General features: G+C 37.6%; 1 protein-coding gene across 4 annotated transcripts in view; it reads left to right on the top strand.

Moving 5' to 3' along the window:
- eif4g1a (eukaryotic translation initiation factor 4 gamma, 1a) overlaps window positions 1-27,262 on the top strand; it is a 96,915-nt gene that overhangs the window by 21,921 nt on the left and 47,732 nt on the right. For 2 of the 4 annotated variants that reach the window (XM_073041217.1, XM_073041218.1), the window contains 6 exons: window positions 3,205-3,305; window positions 4,239-4,352; window positions 4,443-4,532; window positions 9,869-10,051; window positions 11,168-11,261; window positions 21,087-21,202. In XM_073041217.1, the coding sequence (XP_072897318.1) occupies window positions 4,281-4,352; window positions 4,443-4,532; window positions 9,869-10,051; window positions 11,168-11,261; window positions 21,087-21,202 (555 nt within the window). In that variant the 5' untranslated portion in view covers window positions 3,205-3,305; window positions 4,239-4,280. The remainder of the gene's footprint in view (window positions 1-3,204; window positions 3,306-4,238; window positions 4,353-4,442; window positions 4,533-9,868; window positions 10,052-11,167; window positions 11,262-21,086; window positions 21,203-27,262) is intronic. The other 2 variants (XM_073041216.1, XM_073041219.1) reach the window with 1 other exon arrangement.

Raw genomic sequence — 27,262 nt, 5'->3', positions numbered from 1 at the left:
ATTTTCAGGTAGTTATTTCCTCTATTCATAATGTAGTTAAGAAATGGCAGTTAACAGGTTGAGGTCTGTGGACTGATGAAGTTAAAATAGAACTTTTTGGCCGCAATGAACAAAGGTATGTTTGGAGAAAAAAGGGTGCAGAATTTCTTGAAGAATACCTCTCCAACTAGTAAGCACGGGGGTGGATCGATCATGCTTTGGGCTTGTGTTGCAGCCAGTGGCACAGGGAACATTTTACTGGTAGAGGGAAGAATGAATTCAATTAAATACCAGCAAATTTTGGAAGCAAACATCACACCGTCTGTTTAAAAAAAAGAGCTGAAGATGAAAAGAGAATGGCTTCTACAACAGGATAATGATCCTAAACACACCTCAAAATTCACAGTGGACTACCTCAAGAGGCGCAAGCTGAAGGTTTTGCCATGGCCCTCACGGTTCCCCGGCCTAAACATCATCAGAAATCTATGGATAGACCTCAGAAGAGCAGTGCATGCAAGATGGCCCAAGAATCTCACAGAACTAGAAGCCTTTTGCAGGGAAGAATGGGCGAAAATTCCCCAAACAAGAATTGAAAGAACCTTAGCTGGCTGCAGGAAGCGTTTACAAGTGGTGTTACTAAGTACTGACCATGCAAGGTGCTCAAACTTTTGTTTTGGGCCCTTTTCCTTTTTTGTTACTTTGAAACTAAAAGGTGGAAACCAAAAAGTAATCTTATTTAAAATATTAAAGAAATGTGTCATCTTTAACTTTATGCCTTTTGGAAATCAGATCATCTTTTACTCGCTTAGCTATTCACGGTAACAGAATTTTTGACTGGGGTGCCCAAACTTTTGCATGCCACTGTATATTTGGAAAAAAAACACCCAACAATTTACAGTTACAAGGTTTAAAAAAAACAAATCCCTTCATGCAAAGAGGCTGTTAGTGCTTTCGTTGGAAAACTCAAACTTGTCAGCAGCAATATTAGATATGGAGAGTTTATGCAATTTCCTGCACTGGCCACTCTTTTTAAAAAAAAAAAGAATTGCAAGATGATCTGATTGTTTATCTTGTTCATTTGAAACAACTACACTGATAATGGAATTTTAGTCCAGAGACCTGCTGGAGATGCATATTCCAGATTGGATGGTGGATCCATTTGGGTTGAATGTGAATGATGTTGACACCAAATTGCAATAATGTAGGATTGAGCTGCAGAATGATATGACAGCTCAAGCAAATTTTCTGGTAACTAGTGATATTCAAAATGAGTTTCCACAGTTCTGGGAGAAAGTAAATTATTTTTTAATTGGATTTCCTACCTCTTATCTAGTTGAACGTGGTTTTAGTCAAGCTCTGCACCTGCTATCAAAAGCTCATCTTGATGTTGTGAAAACAGGCGATCTTCTCTCTTTTCTTTATCTTTAAGTTGCAACCAGGTACTCAAAAACTCGTTCGTGTGCGTCAGTCGCAAGGATCTTACTAAATATTACTAAGCGCTTTTTTTTGCTGGTTGGAAGAATACTACATATATATTCTAAAATATAGTAGTACAATATAGTTTTTTCCCCAATATAATCTGTTAAAACATAAATATTCAAAATGCTGGAGGAACCCAGCAGGCCAGGCATCATGGAAAAGAGTACACTCAATGTTTAGGCCTGAGCCTCTTCAGCAAGGACTGGAGGAGAAAGAGGTTCTTTTAATCTCCAGTCCTGCTGAAGGGTCTCGGCCCAAAATGTTGACTGTACTCTTTCTTTCATGGATATTACCTGGCTTACTGGGTTCCTCTAGCGTTTTGTGTGTGTTGTTTGGATTTCCAGCATCTGCAGATTTTCTCTTGTTTGTGAAAGCATAAATATTAACTATATATTAGAATAATTAGTACAGATAACAAAAAAAGTTTTGGCATCTAATTGAGAATATTGGAAGGTGGGGGCCACAGAAGTAAGTAAAAGTTAAAAGTAGTCTACAAGCAGAAAAAGATTGAGACCCACTTTTAGCTATCACTTGGAAGAAATAATGCAATATAATGCAATAAAATGCATTAAATGCAATATAATGAAATAATGCAATAAAGGAGCAAAAGCAAGATGTTAAAGTTTTAATAATAAAGTAGTAATCCTTTTATAGAATGTTTTGATTTCCCCATAATTGCCCTAGTCTTCAAGAAAACACACTTATATTTGCAATTGCAGTACAGAACTGTGCAAAGGTTTTATGCATCTTAGCTATATATATGTGCCTTAGACTTTTGCATGGTACATTATTTAAGGAAATATTGTATTTACCACTGTTAGTTACCTCTTAGTTTAGGAGTGAATGAATTCCATAATTGAGTTAATAAACTAAGTGTCAATAAACTGCAGTTCCACTGTAACAACAACAACAAATCAGGACATAACTTGTCCACGTTGTTAAACGGTGTCCTCTTACAAGAACACAAGATAGGAGCAGGAAACTAGGCCCCTCCAGTCCGCCCCACCATTCAATATGATGAAGGCTGATTCCTGCTCTGCTATTTCCTTATTGACCTCAGTCATTGGTCAAAGGCAGTAAAACTAAGTGTTGCATGAAGAGTGCTGATGAACTGTCTTTCAGCATTATCCTTTGAAGGTAATAAATATTAATTTAAATTTAGTGGCCACAGTTTTCAACAAAATGTATTTGCTCAATGTAAATCCATATTCCCGTGTATGTGTCAGTATTATTTATTTTTGATATGTTTTAAGCAGACTTGTTTATAGACTTCACTGCAGGTTTAGTTAATTTTAATAAGTCTGGATTGTCCTACTTTGGCATTGTGTAGAAGGGTTTTACACAAGTAAAAGTATCCAGAGCTAGCAGAGAAGAGATTTATAGCAATATTGAGCAGAGTTTGCCATGGATGTTTGTGTTTGCACACTGCTTCTACTGCAGGAAGCCAAAAAATCTTCCATGGATATAGCTTGTCCTCCATGCCTTCCCCGGTGGTATTATTCACAAATGAGCTTTAATGGTGAATTCAGTTTATTCCAGGATGTTACAATTGAGATAAATTCTTTCCTAGCTTAAAATCCTTGTGCATCATCTAGGAATTTAGAGTATTAGTAAGTTACTGTGTGATAACTGGATGAAACAGAGTTTGTCTTTGGCATGTATTTTATATCAGTGGTCACTAGACGGTAATTGAGAACAGGAGTTTTAGCTGATTTCTTTTTTCTCTCTCTCTCTCGACTTCCCTAGTCCAGGAGTCCTGAGGCCATTTGTAGCATTTGATCTACCACCTCAGTTGACGTCAGCTAACTTGAGTACAGATCAGGGATGGGAACTTTTGGTCTGTGTGGGTAAGTTCCACACTGAATAGTGCATTTGCTTCCATTTTGAATGGATTAAGGTTAAGGTTTTGGATATTGATTGCTCTAAAATGCTTTTAGTTCCTGGAGTATTGAGTAGTAATGATTGTGGGAGTGGGGTGGGTGGTTATAAAAAGTTTAAATTGTGATTTTAGCCTTTGAATCCAATCTGAGTTGAATGAAGACATTTCAGTGCACTTAGTTGTCATGTAGCAGTACATACTGGATATTAGTTTTTTCTTTACTTATCCCTACCCCACCCCTGACTTGCCCTCCTTGGCACTCTACCTTTTTTTGCTCCAGTAGCTCCCTGATTTCTTTTAGTGTATGTTAGATTTCTTTGATATTGCTGAAGTTAATATGGAATGGTTGTCACTTTTGGAATAACTTCCATAAAAATGCCATTAGCTGTTTTAGTAACTATTGTCTATGTCAAGCAAAATTGAGTTTAAATTTGAAGAGTAATATTAGCCAGGAATGTTATCCAACCCTTCTGAGATGAACACATTTGTTTTTTTTAAATAAGATTGTCATCAGATTGAATGTGCTTCATTAGTCTGAAAAATGCCTTTTATTCTCTCTGGTATTAGCTTTGCCTATTGTGTTATTACTTTCATTAATCACAAGTACAAAATGGGATCATTGTTGTGGGGATTTCTTTAGCGTGAGGTCACTATGAGACATTGATTTCCTGACTGTCTTTGAATTTTTCCCTTTCACTTTGTTCTTTGAAAATGAGAGAAATTTGAAACTCAAACCTTGAATACCATTGAAGAAGTGCATTTTCAGTAATTGTTATATCAGCAGGGTTTTGAATATTTGTAATTTAAGTTATTTGCTGGAATTAATCAAATTCTTCTGTTTTAAACTAAAACCAACTAGATGGTTATCTATATGACAGTTCTGATTTGTCGTTAACTGCAGGTTTCACAACAAGTAGGGGGTCCACATGCTGTGCCACATGAAATGAACAAAGGACCCCAACCTATTGGAGGACCTCCATCTGCCCCACATCCCCCCCCTTCTGGAATAGCCCAGGTAATTTAACACTAATATGGTTTTGATTTCTAAATGTGTGATTTTGTTGTACTGTCAACCACTAAAAAAGAAACATTTCCTTGTTTTTAGACTGCCTATCCCTCTGGCCAGACAACTGCTCCAGTAGTTTTTGCACCACAGCAATCTCCACAAATGAACACTCAACCACAGCCACGCCAGGTAAGAAACTTCTGAATGGAAAGGTAGTAGAACTGTTTATAAACATCTGTGCCACCTTTTGAAGTTGATAATTCTGATGTATTTATTATATAATAATTAGCACACTTCTGTAGCTGACAACATTTCACCATCTTACTATACAGGTGTATGTAACATTAACCACATAATACCAATATGTCATAGTGTTAGGGCTGAAGTTGTGAATCCTGCCTCTCTAAATTGTGCTGTCAATAAAAGAACATACTAAGAGGCTTGCATATTATTGGGAGATATGTGCCGTTTGAATTACTGCATAACATTGTTTGTCATCCTGCATAACATTGTTTGTCATCTTACCATCTTGGTATTTGAAGTGTTGATTAAAAGAGCAATATGAAGTGATTTGATATTACACTTTCTCCATTGCAAAATTGCATCTTTTCCTTGAAGCACATGGTACAATAACTGGATAACAATAACAAATACCAAGACAGGCACCAGTGGGCTTTTGAAATTGCTGATTAATATTTTAAGAAGTGTTATGTACTGAAGTGGAATTGTTTTGTTGGAACTACCAAAATTAATTCCCTGACAGCATATTACATCATTATGACACTACTTAGCTGTTCATCACTTTCCGTGTTTGAGAACAGACCTAACTATTAAGTCCATAGTAGTTACATTATCTCTACTTGTAACCTTGATAGCTTACATGACAAGGTAGTTTTTATTACCAGTACTCAAGTTGGCAAAAATGCAGCAATCAGTCTTCCTCCTATTTAGTTTGTTTTAATTTCCTACCTATTTTGAAGGCATTCACCAATAATGTTTGAATTTAGAAGCTTTACACCAATGACCTAGAATCTTAGATTTGCACATTAACAGATTACTAAGCTGTCTTCTACCTGGCCTGAATTGTTCAAGTTGATGTTCTTGTATAGATATGGAATTCTGATACATATACGTCATTTCATGTTTCTTGTTTCTCTTTTCATCACTTCTGAGGAACTATCAGTAAATACCTTGGTATGAATATTGCTTGATCTGCTCATTAGTCTGCCTTCATAAACTTCAGTTTTTGGCAGTAAATTATAAGGCTTGTGCTCTTAAAATTGCTTAGGAAGGTAAATCAAACGATAAGTGCATTGTTCCATGGCAGCTCTAAAGAGCCCTGGCTCCCAATAACTTTTCACATGTTTGGTTGGGCCATCTAGATAGTAAAATCTGCACATGAAACCATGACTTAAAAATTGGATGGAGAATGCAACTAAGCACTAGAAGAGTGAAGTGAAGTAATACTCTTCAAACCTTTACCAATGCAAAGTGGAATTTTGGCACTGCCTACCCAGCATTTTCCTGGTTGCTAATTTAAGAGTTTTCTCAAGCTACTAAATTATCAATGATTTAACAGTTAGCTGAGTGGTGTTTAATGTTTGGAGAGTACAATTTAAAGAAAAGTGAATATTATAGGGTTGAAAAGGTTAGGACTTAATTTGCTGGAGCAAAGTCGAATGGGGGATTTAATAAAAGTATACAGAATTATGAGGGTATATGCAAGCAGGCACTGAGGTTGGGTAAAGCTAAAACTAGAAGCCATAGATTAAGGGTAAAAGGTGAAATGTTTATGGGAGATGTGAGGGGGGTGGACTACTTCACTCAGAGGGTGTGCGATTGTGGGGTGAGCTGCCAGCAGAAATAGTGGATGCAGGTTTGATTTCAGTGTTTAAGAAAAAATTGGAAGTATGTGGATGAGAGGGCTACTGAGGGCTATGGTCCATGTGAAGGTTGATAATGAAGGCAGTAACAGTTTGTCATGATTTAGATGGGCAGAAGGGGCTGTTTCTGTGCTATTGTGCTCTGCAGTTGTGGAAATATTTCCTAAGCACCTGAAATTCTGCAGATGCTGGAAATCCAAAGCAACACACACACAATGCTGAAGGAACTCAGCAGGCCAGGCAGCATCCATGGAAATGAACAGTCAACATTTTGGGTTGAGACCCACTGCAGGACCCCCCCTCCCCCTCACCCACCTTTTATATTCTAGTGTATTCCCCCTTGCTTTCCAGTCTGAATAGCACTAAACAAATGTATGTGTTCTAGAAGTTGCAAACATTCTGAATGATACTTGTGGTGTACACATATTGTAGGAAAGTTTTCACAAAAGTATCTTCTAATGTTCAGCAGCCATGGAAAAGTGTTTCGTAATAAAGTTTGATAGTATGTACTAAGCATGTCACAGCAAAATTATGCTGAAAGCTTCATGATTTAATGAAACAGCACGCTATCAGATCATAATTCTTTGGATTGTGTTCTTGAATTCTAAAACTTCTTTTAGCATCCACAGTTATATTGTGTATCAACATAGAATTCACTTAGTTCTGTAATGACAAATGCATAACTAACTAATTTTCTGTCTGATTCTCATAGTCCTCAATTCAGTTTGCAGTTAAGAAACTGTCAGCCTAAATTTTGAAAGTGCATTGAATGAACATTTACTGTATGCTTTGTAGAATAGGCAATTCTGAAGATTCTGCAACCCAGAGTGATGGAACTCTTTCTCATCATAATTGGATAGTTCTTTTAAGAAGTACAGTAAAACTATCTACTATCTGATTAGTTAGAAGTCCTAATGATTTTGGCATTTTGTGAGGTTTACTTCAATTTATTCTGTTTAACGTGTTTATTTTTTAAAAAGTGAATTGTGTTAAGCTATTAATAGAATGACATCTGATAGATGAGAAAGCATGTTGGTGTGACACAATTCCTGAGATTCTCTTGATGATCTTAAATGAGACAATATTTTTCTAAAATATTGCAGGGGATGCAGGGGTTCCCAATGTGGGGTCCACAGACCCTTCAGTTAACATGGTCCAATACATTTAAAAGTTTGGAATCCTTGCTCTAGAGAACATAGGTTGATTTTAATCTTTCTCCATTGAAAAATCCCATCACCATCCCAGCATTCTTGAACTTTGCACTGCATATTGTTTCTTGAAGGAACTGACTGCTGTGGAATTTCATTTTTCCTAAATCCAGTATTTTACTCTTTGAATAAAGGCTGCCAAATTGCTTTTGTCTATAGCAGTTTACTTTGCCAGCAGACCTGGCACCCAGCTACTAGATTTAATTTTCATAAAACCTTGCACTTTCCTTGCATATGCATGATCTGGTGCCACTTGCTTTTTCACTTGCCCCTTTGCAGAACCAACAACATTACCATAGCTTCCCTGTGTGTGTATTATTGCAGATGGCCTTTCATCTTAGTTATGATTGAAGTAGCAGAGGTAAGAGTGTGCTAACCTGAGAATCATCTGATCTTATTTTTATTTTCACTAAAGCATTCCTCCTCATTTGCCTGTTCCTGATTTTACTACTACTAAACTCTGAAGATTCATGCAATTGTTTAATCACTTTCTCAGACTTGTTATTTCACTGGATTTCTATATTTCGTGTTGTGGTCTTTATAGATTCCAGTGTTTCCTTGGGCATGCTTTTTTTTCCCCTCTACTTTTTAACCTTGCTGAAATGAAATGTACTTTTGTTATTTTCCAATACATTGGAATTGTTCCACTCTAGGGAAAAACAGTCCTTTTACCAATATACCTTGTTATTTCTTGAACAACCTCTTGTAATGCAAGAATGCAACTCATCAGGCCCAGATGATTTGTTCACTGCATTTCATCAATACTTTTTCTTTAGTTTGTGTTACCCTGTGAAGACAGATCAAAATATCTACAGTCAAACTCATTTTTCATCATCGTGTGTATTGTCAGAATCTCTGGACTCTCAAATACAATGGTTATTCTTCTAGGTGCTTGCAGAAATTATTGTTTTACATTTTCTGCCAATACATTTTCAATTTCTTTTCCTTTGTTTTCTCAATAACCATTTGTTAACTTGGTTGCTTCTTCAATTATATTTGCATTTTTTTCCTAAAATTAGGTTTAAGTAATTTTTAAATGATGTTTAATACATAAAGCTAATAATGCAGGACTCTAATATTAAGGACATTAATTAATTCTGACTCTGCAAAAAAAAAGCCAAGCTAACCTGTTCTCTCTATAATGTATTTTTTTCAGGAATCCCTTGCAGTGCTTTATATGAACTTGTTCTCAAAACTTTGCCAATTTGATCAGACATTCTGTGAAGATTAACCTGATCAGACACTAGTTAATACTTTCTATATAATCATACTACAGCCAACATTTAGTTTCTCTTCCTATGTTGATTCTACTTGCTGTCAAGGTGTTTCCTACCTAGATGTTGCATTTAATTATTGAGATAATTCTGCACCCTTTTCTATTACCTTGAAGCCTGTTTGAAATATCATTTGCCTTGTATGGTCAGGTCTTTATAATGCATTATGATTGGCTTTTAAGATCGGATTGATTTATTTTGGATTTATTCGCCCATCTCACGTGCTACAAATACTTGTATTCAAATTAAATACCATTTTTTAACTTGTATTGACTGTTAAGTATGCTCTTTTTGTGATTGCACTCTGCATGAATATGCAGTTTTGATATACTTGAGTGTATAATGATGCCCTGTCCATTTGTTCATTTAAAAAAAAATTAGGATAGAATTTCTTCCTAACTATATCTGCTATTTCAGAAAAAATTATCTTATGTCAGGGAAACGGTGCAAAAATAAGAGTACGAAGGACAAATTTTGTATGCAAATTGGGAATATCTGCTTTCATTTGAACTAGTTCAAGAAGAATGAGAAATAGATCTCAGCCAAATGGGTACATTTGCAAGTAAAAGTTGTAACTTTTCGGATAATCGCCTAAATGTATCCTTGTTTTTAAGGAAGCACACTCAATACTGAGAGGAGGCTCTGTAAAACTTTATATTTATTTAGAACATTGTGTATGACATTGTAACTGCTAAATGGTTCTGTAGTTTTGAATGACGTACATGTATATAACATTGGGTATGTTGCAGGAAGTAGAGCTGAAAGGAATTAAACTCATTTTAATAAACTTTCTGCACTTAAATCATGTACTGTTTTAATGTAAATTTTCACAGAATAAAATACAGCACATTTTTTGTTATTTTGAAGGTTTTTATTTCGCCAAGTTTGTATTCAAATTGTTTACAAATCCAGTGCAGTTTTTGTACACAAAAGCAGAGATTCTATGATTCTATGTTGTCAAAGTGGCAGAAGTTGGCATAAAGTTTGGAACCTTTATATTGCAGACTTTTTCTGAAATTGTATGCAAGTGATAACTCAGTAGTATAAAATGGATTTTGCCTCATTGAAATGCCTATCCACCACCTGAATGGAACTGAGCAATTCTACTGTTGGATCTAAAATGCATGCTGCTTGCTAATGCTGTTGTTTATTTTCTGTAGCAATACTACCCAAGCAGAGCCCAGCAGCAGAGTAATGCTTCCAGGGTTCAGAGTAGTGCAACGACTCGACCTGTGGCCTCTGCAACTCATGTCTACCAACCTGGCTCTCAGGCTATTATGATGATGACAACGCAACAGATACCTGCATATCAGTCACAAGGACCTTATTATGTTCCAAGCCAGGCAAGAACCTTTTCTAAATGGGGAATTTTTTTTCACTGTTTTGGTTTAGAATAACGCTAATTTTCAAAACTTTTAATTTGACTGTCATCTGATTAAAGTTTATAGCCAAAAGGTTTGCAATCCTAGTTGACTAGTTTGTTTTAAGAAAACAAAATTTCCTTATAAATTTCAATTAAGAATGCATTTCTCAATCAATCTTGTTCAGTGTTAAGGTAATTGTACAAATTAAAGACATATTACAATTGGCTGCTAGCTTTCCCTATACGTCTTTGCTAATTCCATTAACCAGTATCCTGAACTGCATGAAACTGCTGCAACTGTTCATTATATTTTTGTTTTTTCTTTGACTTCCTAATTCTGAAGTGATGCAATACTGCTGTTTTTCATGGATCCATTGTATTTCTAATTGTGCCTTATTTGTCTTTGGAGTACTTTTGCATTTTACTACTTTTTCATGATTCATCAGTGGAAATCTTTTCAGTGTTTATTCTCAAACGAATCCAGAATTACAAATGTATCTTGCATTGACACCTTCATGTGTTCTTTTGAATCAAGCTATAGTGTCCTTTGTTAACTCATTGAATATGCATTATAATTTTCTATAGTTCTAATATTCTTTAAGGGGGAGTCCTAATGTATTGTTGATGCTTTAAAAATTGCCTAAAGTGTGTCGTACCAAATCAGCATAGCTGTCGTGCTTTTTTCTCAAGGCCTGTACTTCAGTTTTCCATACAGTATTTTCAGTAGCAGTTCTTTATCATAGGCTCTAAGTTATCTTCTACATATTTTAACAATGTTGGCATGCTTGTATTAATTTCTGGTGTTCACTGCATATCTTCTATTTCTCAGGTATCTACTCATTCCCCAATTCTAATTTCTGAGTTTTCAGTGTTGTATCCACATCAGGATAAGTTGAGTAAATGTAGAATTATAAGTCCTAATTGGATTGTCAGGATAGAAGGAGCAAAGTGTTTTAAAACACTTTGAAATGAATGCAGACATCTATTCTTTTAGCCAAGTCTGTCTGTACAAAGGGCTACATTTACCAAGTTAATTCTAGATGGTCAATTTGCAGCTGGAAGTTAATGCTAACATTAACTTTGTTTTTTTTTCCAGTTTCGTTCCTCATTTGTACAGCCGACTCAACAGTATCCTGTTCCACCTGGAACTGGATTTTATTCAAATCCAAATCCTGGAGAGTATCCTTATGGTAAGGCATTTGTATTGTTTAGTGGACTCACTTGTATGCTGTTCAGGACATTGTTTGAATTAAAGAAAAAAATATTGAACCACCAGTAACAAATTCCTGTTTGTTAATGTTTCTGTAGGGGAGCCAGCTGATATAGCATTATTATCTTTTCATTGTAATCTTATATAAATTGAGCCCTGCTCTAGAAATGTGGTAGTTCTGATAGTCTTGAATCCATAAAATTCACAATGATTTGACTCTGTCCTTCTCTGTAATATACCTTGATTGCATGTATTTTTAATATGAAGATCACAATCTGGCTGCAAAATAACTAGAGAACAATGTATTTGGAACAACATGCATCTACTCTTATCTTCTTTCTCTTGTAACAAAGGCCAATGTTTGTCTTTAATTGTTTGCTTTATCTGCATGTTAACTTAGTTGTTTGTTTATTCTGACCATGTGCATCTTCAAGTTGCTTAATTTGTGAAATATTCACTACCTCCAATTTTTACATCTGCCAAAGTCTTGCTCATTTGTTTGGCTAACCTATGCCACCATGAAGCCTCCTGACCACATTGCCATTTGCATTGGCATAATTGGCAAACTGTGTTATAGTTTATTCCCTTATTCAAATCATAAGCAGCTAAACCTTGTGGTATTCCACTTGTCATAGATATCGACCCAAAAAATTGACTAGATTATTCCTACTGTCACCTTTTCTCCACTCCCTAATCTACACTTGTGATACCTTCTCAAAGGCCTAACTTCCAAGTACATTAGCTGTACTGTCTTTATCTATTTGACTAGTGACAGTCTTAACATTCCTTTCATCAGTCCATGTTGACTGCTTAATCCTTGCTTTAAAAGTTCCCTGTTCCCTTGCCTTTTCTGTTGAACTTTCTAAATTTTCCCTCAATAGAAACCTTCAACCAGCTTCCCATTTGTTTAAAGCTAATCAATCAATTGGCCACATCATAGAGAGATGCAGCACAAAACGAGCCTTTTAGCACCGTGTCCCCACTAGTAAGTACCTATTTGCACTTACTCTACATTAATCCCATTTCGTATCCTCCCCATATCTCAATTCCCCCCTTCAACCTCGCTGTATCTGGCATTGGCAGACGGGCAATTTACAGTGGCCATTTAACTCGCCAACTAAAACGATATGTGGGAAGAATTCAGAGCACTCAGGGAAAACTTGCAAGTTCCATGTGAAGCTATCAAAATTGGATTGAATCTGTGGGTTAGTGGCTCTACTAGCTGCATCACACTACTGTAATATGTTTGAATGCTGGTCCCAGTCTGATTCAAGTAAGGCCAACACAACAGAAAAAACTTGCATTTTTCTCTTTGTGGTGCTATTACCTCATGAATTACAACCCATTTCTACCACATCAGATATACTTAATTTTCTGATTAATGCTGTAGCTAATTTTTATCTAGAGATACAGCACAGTTACAGACCCTTCCAGCTTAATGCCACCTAGCTCTGCATACGTAACCAATAATAACCTGTGTGTCTTTGGAATGTGGGAGGAAACGGGAAGAGCCGGGTGAAACCCACGGAGAGAGCATACAACTCCTTACAGTGACGGAATTGAATCTGGGTCATTGACATTTTGATAGCGTTAGACGCTAACTGCTAGACTACCATGTTACTGATAATCCTTTGCATAATTGCTCTTTATTTTGCTCTATCATTGGCTCCAACATTATTAAAATCTGAGGCTAGCTAACTTGTGCCAAATTCTATTGTATGTAATGGTGAACCCACAATGAGCAGTTTCACTTTCTGCAGCATGGAATGATGCTACATGATGCTCTGTTGTTGTTTTATGGGTCCATCCGTATTATTCTTTGGCATTATTCTAATGATCTAGCAGCTTTTTAAATATACTAACACTCAGACTTTTTAGACAGCTGGCATCTATAATTAAATTTGTCAAGGAGAGGGTAGTAATGAGGTTCATTTCCAAATCACAGCATTAGGTTAATAGATTCTGCTGCAGACCAGCAAATGGAATACAGTCGGCCCTCAATATCCGCGGGTTTCACATGTACGGATTCAACCAACAGCAGATCGGGAAAACCCGGAAGTTCTCTCTCCAGCACTCGTTTGAGCATTTTTTCTTGTCATTATTCTCTAAACAATACAGTATAGCAACTATTTACATAGCATTTACATTGTATTAGGTATTATAAGTAATCGAGAGATGATATAAAGTATACGGGAGGATGTGCATATGTTATATGCAAATACTATGCCATTTTATATAATGGACTTCTGCATCTGCGGTTTTTGGTATCCGCAGGGGGTCCCAATCCCCCACCGATAAGGAGGGCCGATTGTACTTACACTTGATTGGGTTTATTGTAATACTGATGCAAAAATTAGTTGTGCTTTTTGCTTCTAGTAAAACAAATGTTGTTTTCAGATGCCAGCCCTCTTGCATGGTTCAGTGTTCTTGCATAGGTTTAGTGTCATGCAGTTTGTCATAATGGTGCAACTGTTTTGCTAAGGTGAATATATTATACAAGGTATGAAAATTAGGATTGCTATTTGGCCTAATGCCTACAATTTTCAAATAGAAAATTTTGTATTTTAAAAATACTGCCAGTGTGCTAAGAAAAAGAGTGGTTTTTCAGTCTCCTGCACCATGGAATAGAACACAGATTTATGTTCAATTTCATAGCATGGTATGTTCCTTCTAGTTTCTGTCAAGATTGTAGATGTGCTCTCCTAGTAGAGGTAACACTGCAAGGGTTTTTAATGTATATCAAATCAACTGTGATGTGTTTTCATAGACAGCACTAATACAATCAGTCCTGCCTTCCCCATAAATTTATGAATTATCTATTTTCATATTGCTACAACAATATGAACTTTACCAAAATGTTAAGTATTATTAGCATAATTGTCTGGTTCTATTTTTATTAAAAATATGACTCGCACTTTTAAGTTATCTTTATTTATTTAGAGATACAGCATGGAATAGGCTCTTGCAGCCATTTGAGCTGCACCAGCAAGCAGCCCCAGCAAGCAGCCCCCGATTGATTATAACTAATCACGGGACCATTTACAATGACCATTCAACCTACTAACCGGTGAGGAAACTGGAGGACCCAGAGAAAACACACATTTCACAGGGTGGACATGTAGACTCCATGCAAGTGACATTGGAATTGAACACAGAACTCTGCCCTGATGTCACACTAACCACTATACTACCGTGGCACCCTTGGATGAACAGGTTTAAATTTTAAGTAAGGAGTTTGCTGAGTAATAACTTTTTGGCTCCTTCTGGGTATTTTGTATTATTAAAATGGAACATTTGTTTTAGCTTGTGAGAAATACATGGTTTCTTTATATTGTAATTGGTTTGAAAAGATAAAACTCATTTTGTGTACACTGATTTTAATTACACACTGCTTATAATTATAGTCTTGAAATATGTTGTCTTTGCTTTTGTAAATGGAACGAAGTTATGACACATTGCAGATAGGTTATTAAGGATTGCAGCTTGGTTTGAAATGAGTTGCATACTTGGTCTCTCGTTTGGCTGAACTTCCTTTTATCTCCGTGCTTGGAATTACTGAAGAATGAAAGCTAAAGATACAACATTACTGCCTATTGAGCAGAACATAAGGAAGAAAATTTCATATCCAGATGTTCTTTATTGATTAATCTGAATACTTTTAAAGAAGTGCATGTAGCCTGAATTGCAAGAAATGAATGCTGTTCTGAAGGACTCTGCAAGTTGGGCAGCATCTATGGAGGGGAATAATCAGTGGATGTTTTGAGTTGAGACCCTTCATCAGGCCTAAAGGTGGGGAAGGTTGTGCAGGCAGGTAAGTATGGGGGGGGGGGGGGGGTAAACTGAGAAGCTGGGAGGTTATAGATGAAATAAGGAAAGGGCTGAAGAAGAAGGATTCCGATGATAGATGAGAGTGGACCATGGCAGAAATTGGAGGAGGAGAGGCAGCAGAGAGAGGTGATACGTGGGTGAGAAAAGGGGCAAGAGAGGAGCTAGAATTGGGGAATGGAAAAAGAGGGCGAGGGAGAGGAGAGGTGATCAGAAATTAAAGAAATTGATGTTCATGTTGTTAGGCTACTCAAATGGAATACAAGGTGTTGCTCTAACCTGCGAGAGTCCGGATCATAGCAGTCGAGGAGGCCATGGACTGACATATTAGATTGGGAATGAGCAACAGAATTTAAATGTCTGGCCATTGAAAAATCCTCCTTGTTGCAGAAGGAGCAAAGGTGGTCGACAAAGGGGTCCCCTAATCTATGTCGGTCTCACTGATATAGAGGCAACTACTACACCAGACGGAATAAATTGCCATAATGGACTTGCAGGTTAAGTGTTGCCTCACCTGGAAGGACTGTTTGGGACACGTTATGGTGGAGGAGGAGGTGAACGGGCAGGTCTGGCACCACTCTTGCTTCCAGAAATAAGTACCAAGTAGAAGATCAGTGAGTTCAGATGAATGGACATGGGAATCATTGAGAGAGTGATCTCTGTGGAAAGTGGGGTGGGGGTGGGGGTTAAGATGTGTTTGGTGGTAGGATCCCATGGAAGATGACTGAAGTTATAAAGATGATGTGCTAGATGTGGAGGCTTATGGGGAGGTAGGTAAGGACAAGAACTCTACCAAGCATCCAATCTTACTGTTGCATGAAGTTGGTAATTGTTTATTTCTAGAAACTATAATTGTATTTCAAAATTCTTCTGTTTCTGATATCTAGTTCTGGCATTTAGCCCATTATTTGTATCAGGGATGACAAGTGTGAGGAGCCTAATTTGAGTAAAAATATAAAACATTAGTTTGAGTGCAGTGAATGTATTGGAAGGTGCATGTTATTAATGTGTCATAATTTGTTGATGAGTAATGTATTCATAATTATATTACTATCAGTTGGTATTGCAGTAGTTTGAAATCAGTGAGTTTGTAATTTGTAATAAATTCAATGCTTTTGGACATTTTTAATGTTAGCAGAAATCCTGAATAAAGCACCCTTAAATTTTGACCCATGTGCATGGGTTCAAAGAAGGAAATGTTTTTCTCGCTTTTTAAGAATACATTCAGTAGTTTCCTTTGATTCATGCATCTAAAACAGGTCATAGTTGTCTAACTGTCCACTTTATTGAAAATGGATAGATAAATGCTGCAAGCTGTCTAGTGCATGTATATTGGAAAGTTAGCATATCCAAATGCCTTAATGCTGTTACTAGCTGGAGCTTTTACTGATCTATTGGATGCTTTAAAAAGCTTTGCGTGGTTATTTGGAATTTGTTTTAGAAATCTGCTTTGGTGCTGTCCTGAATATCTCAGTCACAGTGACTCCTATTTGGGAAAAGTTAACTTTTCTGGTTGTTAATCTAGCAGTACTTGCAGAAAAGTTTGGGGCAGTTTATTGGCTTAGGAGTAGTGACCTGAACAAAATCAAATGGTCCTACATGAGAGTACCTCTTCAAAGTGAGTGCAAAGTAAATGAAAAGCTTTGTTGATATGCTTGATTATTACCCACAGGCAAGCTTTTGGTTTTTTTGTTCTTGTCCTTTTGAGGTGTACTGCAAAACTCAAGATAGTTTATTTTTAGATCTGTTGTTTTAAGAGCTTTGCAAATGATGCTGTGATGCACCATCAATAACTCTCCGAGACATGAGGCGATATATAGGCTTTTATTGACTGGAAGAAAGAACAAGCAGCAATTGACTACCATACTACATCCTGGAGACTGAGACCAGGGCTCAGGCTCCAATCACCTTTATACCGGGGTCTGTGGGAGGAGCCACAGGAGCAGTCAGCGGCGGCGGCGGGGGGGGGGGGGGGGGGAGGGAGGGCGTGTCCAGACAGGTATATGTAGTTCACCACTTGCTGGCATTATTAAACTGAGAAATACTTGTAGTAAAAAGGCAATAAACATCAAAAAGCAGCATCTTGCAAGCTTATGTGGTTGTCAAAATGTTTAAAAGCGAATAGTTAGAGTCAGCTGTAAGATCCCTTGAATTCTGCCATTCGGTAACATTAAGGCTGATTTTGTCACCAGTTCATTTTGCTTGTGTGGATTATTTTCTGTTTTCCTTAGTATCTCAAGAAATTTGTTTAATCTTACAACAGAGAATCCCAATTGTTTTGCACAACTTGTTTTATTCCAAAAGGGTAAACCCAAAAATGGCAACAACCCCATGAAAGCCTCTTTCAAAAAGGTAATTTCTATTTCTTCCAACTGTAACTAATTTAAATCTTGCTCTCCAGAATTTCTTCCTAGTAATTCTTTGCCTTAATTGCTGTCAAACCAGATGATGTTTTGCCAGTCCCCATATAACATCATAAAGACATCCATTCCTGCAGCAGCAAAGGCTGCCATATAATTTACCTTCCTTAATGCTTGTTTTGTGCTTATTTGCTTTCAGTGCACATGACTGAGCACTCATGATTTTGTACATTGAATTTAAAATCAGAGTGCAATGTATTCTGGATAACTGCATAGCTGGAAGTGCAGTGTTGATCCTCAGGCAGAGCTGGTGTATTCCCATTATTTTCCATCCTCTAACCAACATCTTAAATGCTTCCCTCCTTTAAAGCCCTCTTGCTACCATCAGAATAAGCTGAATTTAACAGCTTTTTGTGTGGTATCTTAAGTTTTGAAGATTGCTATTTACAAAAACAACTTGGAAAGGCTACCCAATAGTGTTTTTTTTTTACAATGAATGGGAGTTTGCATCATTACTTTATGAAGTATGACCTCGTATATACAATGTCTGTTGGCTGTGTATTTTTTTTCAGTGAATTGGAAGTGCATACTGCTTTTTAAGTTGGATTGAACAGAATAGTTCACATTGTTTACAAAGCTCTCCATATCTTACTATTTGTACACTTCTGCATGTATTGTACATTTAGAATCAGTGGTTAATCCTTAACAAGGACAACTTGAAATAATTCAGACTTTATACCATGCACTTTGTACATTTTAAATCGCAAAGCGAAATGCACTTGCCTTAGCTAATTTGAAGGGTGTTAATGCTAAATTAGGTATAATCTAGAGTTAGATCTTTTTATTTTGTGGCTGTTCTTGATGTTGGAGTTTAAATATACTCTGTGATCCTGTAAAGCCACTAATGTAGTTAGTTATGAGTGCAGGATCTTTATTTCTTGTTTCAATAACCAACTGCAACTTTAAAGCAGAAAGTGGAATTGCGCATTTTCCAGTATGACAGCTTGATCTGTTTTGAAGTATTTAAATTGTGTTTGAATTTTTGGCCAAATGCTTTCTTGTACACTACAACATGAAATATAGAAAAGGAGGAACAGCCCATTTCATTTCCCAAATATTTGCTTTCAGTATCTCTGTTGAGATCGTTTGAAGGTGCCAGTAACGTCTTTTAGTGTAGTGTGTCTGATTTGCAGGATAAGCGTCAACAGTTGTGAAGGTTTTAAAAGTTGTAAGTTCCCTTTTGTATTTATTTGTAAAGGTAGTTGATGGATTTCCTAGCTGTAAATTTGTTGGATCAATATAAGTAATTGGCATTGCTAGTTATTTTGTTTTAATGGTTGGATTTAATGTTGAGTTTGAAAAATTTTGCTTCTAAGTTAGTCTAATCGATAAAGTGTATGCATTGACATTCAACACGTATGTACAAAGTTGAAAGCAAATTAATTTTTTTATCTTATAAGATGAATACAAGATACAATTCACTGTTTAGTGGCAATGGCTACTTGACGTTGTGACAAATGAGTGAATAATGTTATGGTGTTTAAATCTGACTTTTACCTAATTTTCTTTGAATATCTGAGTAGTCTCTATTTCTAGATTGAGCTTTCACTTGCGATGCCCCATCAGAAGTTTTTTTATATTTATATATATATACACACGTACGCGCACACACACGTGTACGTGCACACACTCGTACACCCACACACACACACGTACGTGTCTTGAATCATCTGTTTTTAAGTTATTTTTTCCCCCACTTTAAAATCCTTGTGCTTGTGTAAGAACTTGGATAACATTTGCTTTTGAGCAGTAGGAGTACATTTTAACATGTTTACCTGTGATGTACCATTTCTGCCTTTGTCTTCCATGATTTAAGATGCTAAACTTTTGAATTTTAGGTCTTCACTTGTTTGAAAATAAAATGTTTTTGGTCGTGTGTAGTGGTAATTTTTTGAGTTCCTGTGAAATGCCTTTGAAAAATTAACATAATTGAAGAACTAATACCCGTTGAAAAATGGATATTTGCACACTTCATTCTAAGCCTTTGTGCTTTGAAACTAGTTTATTGTATGTTTTAAAAAAAACCTTCCAACGAAAAGTGTCATTAATAACCAACACAACCCAAGTATATGCTGGGGGCAGCCATACATTCTAGTGTGCTTGATTAGGTGCTTTTTCTTGGTGAGTAAGTTCCGGAGTGGTGAAAACACTCTCTCATACATCCCTTCTAACCTCCTTACTTAAACCTGTGCTCCTCAATATTTGATGACTCTGTTGTGCCAAACAGTTTCACTATCCACCAATTTATGCTTCCTAGAATTTTGCTGTATTTTGTCAGGATCTCCTTGGGCTTCTCCATCGTAACTGAAACATTCCAGTTCTAGCATTGTTCTGATAAGGTTCAAGATGGCAGCGATATCCATTGAGGTCATGCCTCAGACTTGGGTTCATAGGGATGGTTTTGGAGACAACTCATGAAGTCAGAGTGTTAAGTTAGGATTCAGGTATAGGAATGAGAAATTAGAGGTTGGGCAGTAAATAGACTTTGGGTCAGGAGATGATTGTCAGAGCTCTCGGCAATTGAAGGCCAGCAATCTCTGGGGGATGGGTTGTGTCAAAGATTAAAGTCAGCAAATCTGGATTAGAGGCCCAAAAGTTGAAGCTCCTAGGTCGGCATGTTCAGAAGCTGGAGGTCCGATGTCTTGAAACCAGAGTTTAGGACTCAGTAGGTGGCTTTTTCTGGAATTGGAGGCCATTGTGAGTGGGTGGGAAAAGGGCTTGTTTTATTGTTGTTTGTGCTGTTGCTTGTTTTGTTTTGCTGAACGTTGTAGACATGCTATGTTGGTGGCGCATGTGTGACGGTACTTGAAGGCTGCCCTCAGCAGATCCTTAGATTATTCTGGTTGTTAATGCAGACAACTGTATGTTTGATGTATGTGTGACAGATAAAATCTGAAATCTGTGTAATCTCCAGTGTAATTATGTCTTGTTTCAGCTAATGGATATTGTTGCACATCTCTTGCTGGTTTACTGCTTAATAAAGATGCAGCACTGAGTTGTGAAAATTGGAGGAGAAAGCACTCAATTTTTAGGGCTTGTTGTGCAACTGGAATTTTAACATTTGACTAAACTAATAAAGGTGAAGCAATGAATTTGTTCAAAGCGCTAAAGGAATTAATATACACTGTAGGAGGAATAGCCTAAAAGTCTGTCTATCTAACATTTAGCTCCTCAGTTTGAAAAATTGTTTGTACTGTACTGTCACTCTTAAAGTACTTTTCAGCTGCTGCTGTGAAAGCCTTCAACTAATCAGCATTTGTATCTGGATGTTAGATTGTTGAGAAGAGGGACATTGAGACAGCATTTGTAGGTTTGACCTGACTATTACGGTATTTGTTTATTCTAATATTCTTGAGTTTGGATTCTAAGCAGTTAGTGATTAAAATTTTATCTTTCTGTATTTTCTTAGGTGAGAGGAGCCAATAATTTCTATTTACTTGTTCCTAGCATTTATTTGGTTTCCTACATACTTCATTTTAGGATTATTATGAAACATCAGATCCTGACATGTAAAAGATGGACTATTTGTCCTTAAAGTTGTTGAAACTTTGTCTCTTCAGGAACCTATTATCCAGCAACACAGGGAGTGCAACCATATTCTACACCAGTGGCACCTGCCACTGTTATGATAAATCCTACACAGCCACAAATGCCTCCAAAAAGAGAACGGAAGCAGGTATGTCTTTGATAAACTGTCATTCTCTTGGGTTGGTTATTACAAATTCTACAATATTGCATTATTCTCATGAAACTTAAGTTACAGGCAAATTTCATTATCAGTGAAGATCCTTCTACTGAAAATTGACTGCCTTTCATGCTTCTAAATTGGCTGCAGTAATTTTTTATATGAGATGCTGGGATTGATGAGAAAGTCCTTGTTCTAGTCCCCTTTACTTCCTGACAAAAATATAGTTTACAATGCCAATTTTATTTTGGCAATTTTATTAACAATATTACATCAAGGATACTCATGTTTAGCATACTTAATGAAAAATGTTAATTATTTAATGTTAATTTAAAATAAAATTGGTAATTTAACTGTGGTTTATAGAGTTTTAAGAAGCAATGCGATTCTAGGATTTGTAGCCTGCAGTCTGACACAAGCAATGGGGTTGGATAGAGCAACCGGTCTGTCTTTGTGTGTGGCATTAGAATGGAAGTTTGGGGTTTGCATTGAGCCCAAATGCAGATTCTTTATCCCATTTACTTGTTGACATGGTTGTCCCCTTGCCTGCAATGCTCTCCATGTTGCACCTGGAGTGAAGTAATACCTAGAATAGCAGCAGCAATTATAGTTTGTGAATGAAGGCCACTGTATGGTCAAAGGAGGTGCTTGTCCAACAACGAGCTCTGCATTTAATAAGTGCTTGTAGGGACCAAGAGATTTTTATCTTGCTGTCATGGAGATTTTAACAGATCTGGCCTAATCTGTACACTGGCTCCTTTAATAGTGCCATCTCATGTTTTCACATCCGTTAACTAGAACTTTAAAATTGCACTGTTGATTTTGGATCAGTGTTAAGCTCTTTCCCGTGGATCTGCTGTGCCTGGTACATCTGCACAATTCTCATTTTGTGTTTGTGTAGTTATGTTGCCTAACCTCTCGCATTATTGTTTAGTGTCATTTTCTAACTTATTCCAAAGTAGTTCTTCTGCGAGGGGAATAACCAAGCTAATTGATAATTCATTGACTGTTGCAGATAGAAGGGATGAAAGACATTGGGGGTATGGAAGAGCATGGAATTGGAGGAACAAGGATCTGAAAGATTTGTAGGATGGGAAGAGTTTACAAGGAAAATGGAGAGGCTAATCTATGGAGGGACATAGAACTTAGAGTGCAGTTTGAAAATTATTGCCATTACTCGCAATAAGTTTAATAATTTGACACAGTTTAAATAGTTTATTTTTGCAAATTGAGAGTAGTTTCCTGGTGAACTTCAAGCAGTCATCTTAAAATAGTTATGAGCTGTAATATTTGAGCATTTTTCATGACCGTGGAACTTTCCAAAATACTTGAGATTGGATTGGTGAGAGCAAGAAAAAAAAATCATTTGAAACATTTTTAATAAAGAACTAGAAATTTTTTTTGCTGAAGATTAAGACTTACCCACTTGCTTTGAGCCTGGAAGATTAAGAAACATAGCAAAAGTGTGATTCCAGTCCTTTGAAAGGATTCTTACATTGGTAAACACCAGTCTGCCTTTTTGCAGTAACTTTGACCTTTGAAGAGAAGCGGGGAGGGGAAAGTAAATTTAATGATTTGTTTGACTGTGAACTCTGGCCAGTTGAGTCAAGTGGCAGACTATGCATATATTCACATGGAATTTCTATTCATTGTTATCAATTTGCTTAGTTTTGCAAAGCAAAACTTCATTTAATTTGCCCAGCTTGAACTTTATCAATGTATTTCTTTGAAGAACAGGCAGATAACATAGCTGTAGTTCCTTGTAACACAATGCAATCCAGTACACCTGCTTGAACAGATAGGGACTCTGATTAATGGCTTGATCAAAAGTCTACCTCATCAGTTGCTGACCTGTTGATCCAGTCCTCAGTGTTATACTGAAGTATCTATTTCAATTTCCCTGTAACGAGTTTCGATCCAGTGATTTGTGATTTTGTTCCTAATTAGTCATCCTCTTGTTTTTCAAGTTAAGTAATGGCATACGGTTGTTAGACTTCTTGTCGGGGCCAGTGAAAATCTGTTTTAATCTCTCTGGCATATGTTGAGAACTGTGATGTGCAGCAGTAGTACACTGCAATAGATAACAATAAGTAATAAATTATACTAAGTTTCTTTTTTTTTAAAAATAAAGAAAAATAAGTAGTGTTCATTGGTAAATTGTCCATTCAGTAATCTGATGATGGAGGGCAAGAAGTTGCTTCTGAAACATTGAGTGTATGTCTTCTTGTACCACCTCTGAAGGGAGCAATGCGAAAAGGGGTATCTTGGTGATGGGGCTCCTTAATGATGGCTGCTGCCTTTTTGAGGCATCACCTTTTGAAGGTGTCCTTGATGTTGAGGAGGCTGATGCCCATGATGGGGCTTCCATACCAGACGGTGATGCAACCATCCTAATGAAATATAGTTGCTGTCTTGCCATTGTAATTGCATCAATATGTTGGGTGCTCAGATGTCACACCCAGTATCTTGAAACTGCTGATCGTCTCCATTTCTGATCCCTCGATGAAGACTGTGTGTTCCGACTTCACCTTCCTGAAACCTACAACTAGTTCCTTGGTCCTACTGCCCTTGAGTGCAAGGTTGTATGCTGCAACACCACTCAACTACCTCATCTATCTCACTCCTTGATGGTACCTCATCACTATCTGAAATTCTGCTGACAACAGTTGTGTCCCCATCTATAAATTTGTCAACGTTTGAACTGTGACTAACCACCCAATCTCTTCTACATTCTCTACACCTAGCAAGGTCCAGGTCCTTGCTTAGGTAGGAGTTGATTCTAGCCACGACCAGTACTTCATTACAGTAGATGTGAGTGTCGCTGGTTGTTGGTCATTGAGGCAGCTCACCTTGCTCTTGGGCACTAGTATGACTGTTGCCCTTTTGAAGCAGCTGGAAACCTCTCACTGTAACAGTGAAGATGTCTTTGAGCAGTCCCACCAGTTGGTACAGGTTTTCAGAACCCAGTCAAGTACAGCTGGGCCTGACACCTTACAAGGGTTCACCTTTTTGAAAGATGTTCTAACATCAGCTTCCGAGACAGAGATCACAAGGTCACCAGATGCTGCAGGGATTCACACAGGTGTTAGTTAATTCTGCCTTTCAAAGAGTGCATAAAAGATGTTGAGTTCATCTGTGAATGAAGCATCGCACCCATTCGTGATAGGTTTTGCTTTGAAGGAAGCAGTGGCCTGCCAGAGCTGATATACACCTGATTTGGACTCCCATCTTCAACTGAAAACCTTTAAAATAGTCTTCTGTCAGTTGTGTCTGGATTTTTTTTAATATAGTTCTGGATCACCGGTCTTGAGTGCCACAGATCTAGCCCCCAGCAGATTATGAATCTTCTGGTTCATCCACAGTTTTTGGTTTGGGTATGTCCAGAATGTTCTCGAAGGCACATGACAAACTGTGGAGTATTCATTCAGACTTGAAGATGAATCCCTGAATGTTGTCGAGTCCACTGATTCAAAGCAGAAGTTCATCAACAGATTTTTAAAAAAGAAAGCATTTTAAAATGATGCTGGCTACTGAAGTACATGGCAATGATTCTGGATTTCAGCTGTAGTAGTCCTGAGCAGGAATATTTGATAATTCGCATCGGAACTGCATGTGAACAGTTGCACTTAATGGTGCCATCTTACCCAACATGAATCCTGTATTTGGCTCATTTCAAGCAACACATACAAAATGCTGGAGGAACTCAGCAGTCCAGGCAGCATCAATGAAAAAGAGTATAGTCAATGCATCAGCCCAAAATATCTACTGATCTCTTTTCCATAGATGCTGCCTGATCTGGTGAGTTCCTCCAGCATTTTGTGTGTGTTTTTTGGATTTCCAGCATCAGCAGATTTTCTCCTGTTTGTGTTTAGCCCATTTCCCATCTTTTTCCATGGTACTTCAATTTTTTCTGTAATGCTTTTTGTATATAGAGCAGGGCACACTGCTATTTATGTTTAGGGTGGTGAAGATTGTTGGCCTTTGTACCAGAATGCTTAATGTCATGTTGATCTAGTCTCTGTTGAACTAAAGAGCATAAAGTTGATGTTCGGACTTGCTCCCTTGGTTTATTGTTTGTGGGATACCTAGTATTTTGTCCAGTAATCTGCCTTTGTTGTTTCCATTTCTTGTACTCAGTGGATTTTCATTGTGATTGAAAATAAAAATAGACCAGCAACACACTAAGATAATTATACCTCCTGCACTATCACATCTCTTAATTTTCTCAAAATGTAAAAGTCTTTCTATCCACCTGCCTTGGTTAAACTCAGCAAATGAGCTTCCAGAACTTAAAAGCAAACACGAGGAAATCTGCAGATGCTGGAAATTTAAGCAACACACAAAAATGCTGGTGGAATGCAGCAGACCAGGCAGCATCTATAGGGAGAAGCGCTGTTGACGTTTCGGGCCGAGACCCTTCGTCAGGACTAACTGAAAGGAAAGCTAGTAAGAGATTTGAAAGTAGGAGGGGGAGGGGGAAATGCGAAATGATAGGAGAAGACTGGAGGGGGTGGGGTGAAGCTAAGAGCTGGAAAGGTGATTGGCAAAAGGGATACAGAGCTGGAGAAGGGAAAGGATCATGGGACAGGAAGCCTAGGGAGAAGGAAAGTGGGGAGGAGTACCAGAGGGAGATGGAGAACAGGCAGAATGATGGGCAGAGAGAGAGGGGGAAAAGGGGGGGGGGGTGAAACTAAATATATCAGAGATGGAGTAAGAAGGGGAGGGGGGCATTAATGGAAGTTAGAGAAGTCAGTGTTCATGTCATCAGAAACCTATGCTCTGTCTGCCAGAGAAAGCAGGATTTCCCAGTGGCCACACATTCCATGTCCCATTCCCATTCTGATATGTCTATCCATGGCCTCCTCTACTGTCAAGATGAAGCCACACTCAGGTTGGAGGAACAACACCTTAAATACCCGCTGGGTAGTCTCCAACCTCATGGCATGAACATTGACTTCTCTAACTTCCGTTAATGCCCCCCTCCCCTTCTTCCCCCATCCCTGATATATTTAGTTCCCACCCCCTTTTTTCCCTCTCTCTCTCTCTCCCCATCACTCTGCCTGCTCTCCATCTCCCTCTGGTGCTCCCCTCCCCCCTTTCCTTCTCCCTAGGCCTCCCGTCCCATTATCCTTTCCCTTCTCCAGCTCTCAGCTTCACCCCACCCCCTCCGGTCTTCTATCATTTTGCATTTCCCCCTCCCCCTCCTACTTTCAAATCTCTTACTATCTTTCCTTTCAGTTAGTCCTGACGAAGGGTCTTGGCTTGAAACGTCGACAGTGCTTCTCCCTATAGATGCTGCCTGGCCTGCTGTGTTCCACCAGCATTTTATGTGTGTAGCTTCCAGAACCGTTGGGTAGAGAATTCCATAGGTTCACTACCGTCTGAACAAAGAAGTGAAGTTTTAAATCCATAAATGATTGTGGAAATACAATGCTTATAAAAAGTATTCCCCCCGGCACCCCGGAAGTTTTCATCTTTTATTGTTTTACAACCTGTTGAAAGCCACTGTTTTTTTGGGGAGGGAGCACTCATGCAGTCTCGGCTAGAGTTAGCCAGAAGGCATATGGGTGACTCTGAAGTCAGCTGGAAGAAGGTTCCATGGTCTATAAGAACTATGGAACAGATGGAAACGCAGACTACTTAATTTTTGCTTTACTCTCCTGTGTAAAATAGTTTTGCAGCTTAGACATCTTGAGTTGACTTAAAGGTAGCCACATGAAATTATATCCATTGAGCTCTTAATATGTGGAAGCATTTACTACAGAATTGCTGTTTTTTTAAAAACTGGCTTTGTCATTTCTTGTACAATAATCTGTCTGATGCTTTATTGGCCTTTTGGGTAGAATAAATAAGAATAATTATGTCATACTTCTCATACTTAGTAAAGTTCACCGTAGAATCCCCTCAATTTTATTTCAATTTGTGATGCAGAGAAGTAACGTTTTCATTTTTTGTTGCTCCTATTCTTTATTGCCAGAGATGTTGCTTTTCACTAATGTGAAGCCACTTTAGAGGATAGATCAAGCAAAGTGAAGTGTCAATTTAATAGAT

Source organism: Hemitrygon akajei, chromosome 3, assembly GCF_048418815.1.
Source record: "Hemitrygon akajei chromosome 3, sHemAka1.3, whole genome shotgun sequence".
Classification (NCBI taxonomy): domain Eukaryota; kingdom Metazoa; phylum Chordata; class Chondrichthyes; order Myliobatiformes; family Dasyatidae; genus Hemitrygon; species Hemitrygon akajei.
This window is presented reverse-complemented; position numbering and strand designations above follow the sequence as displayed.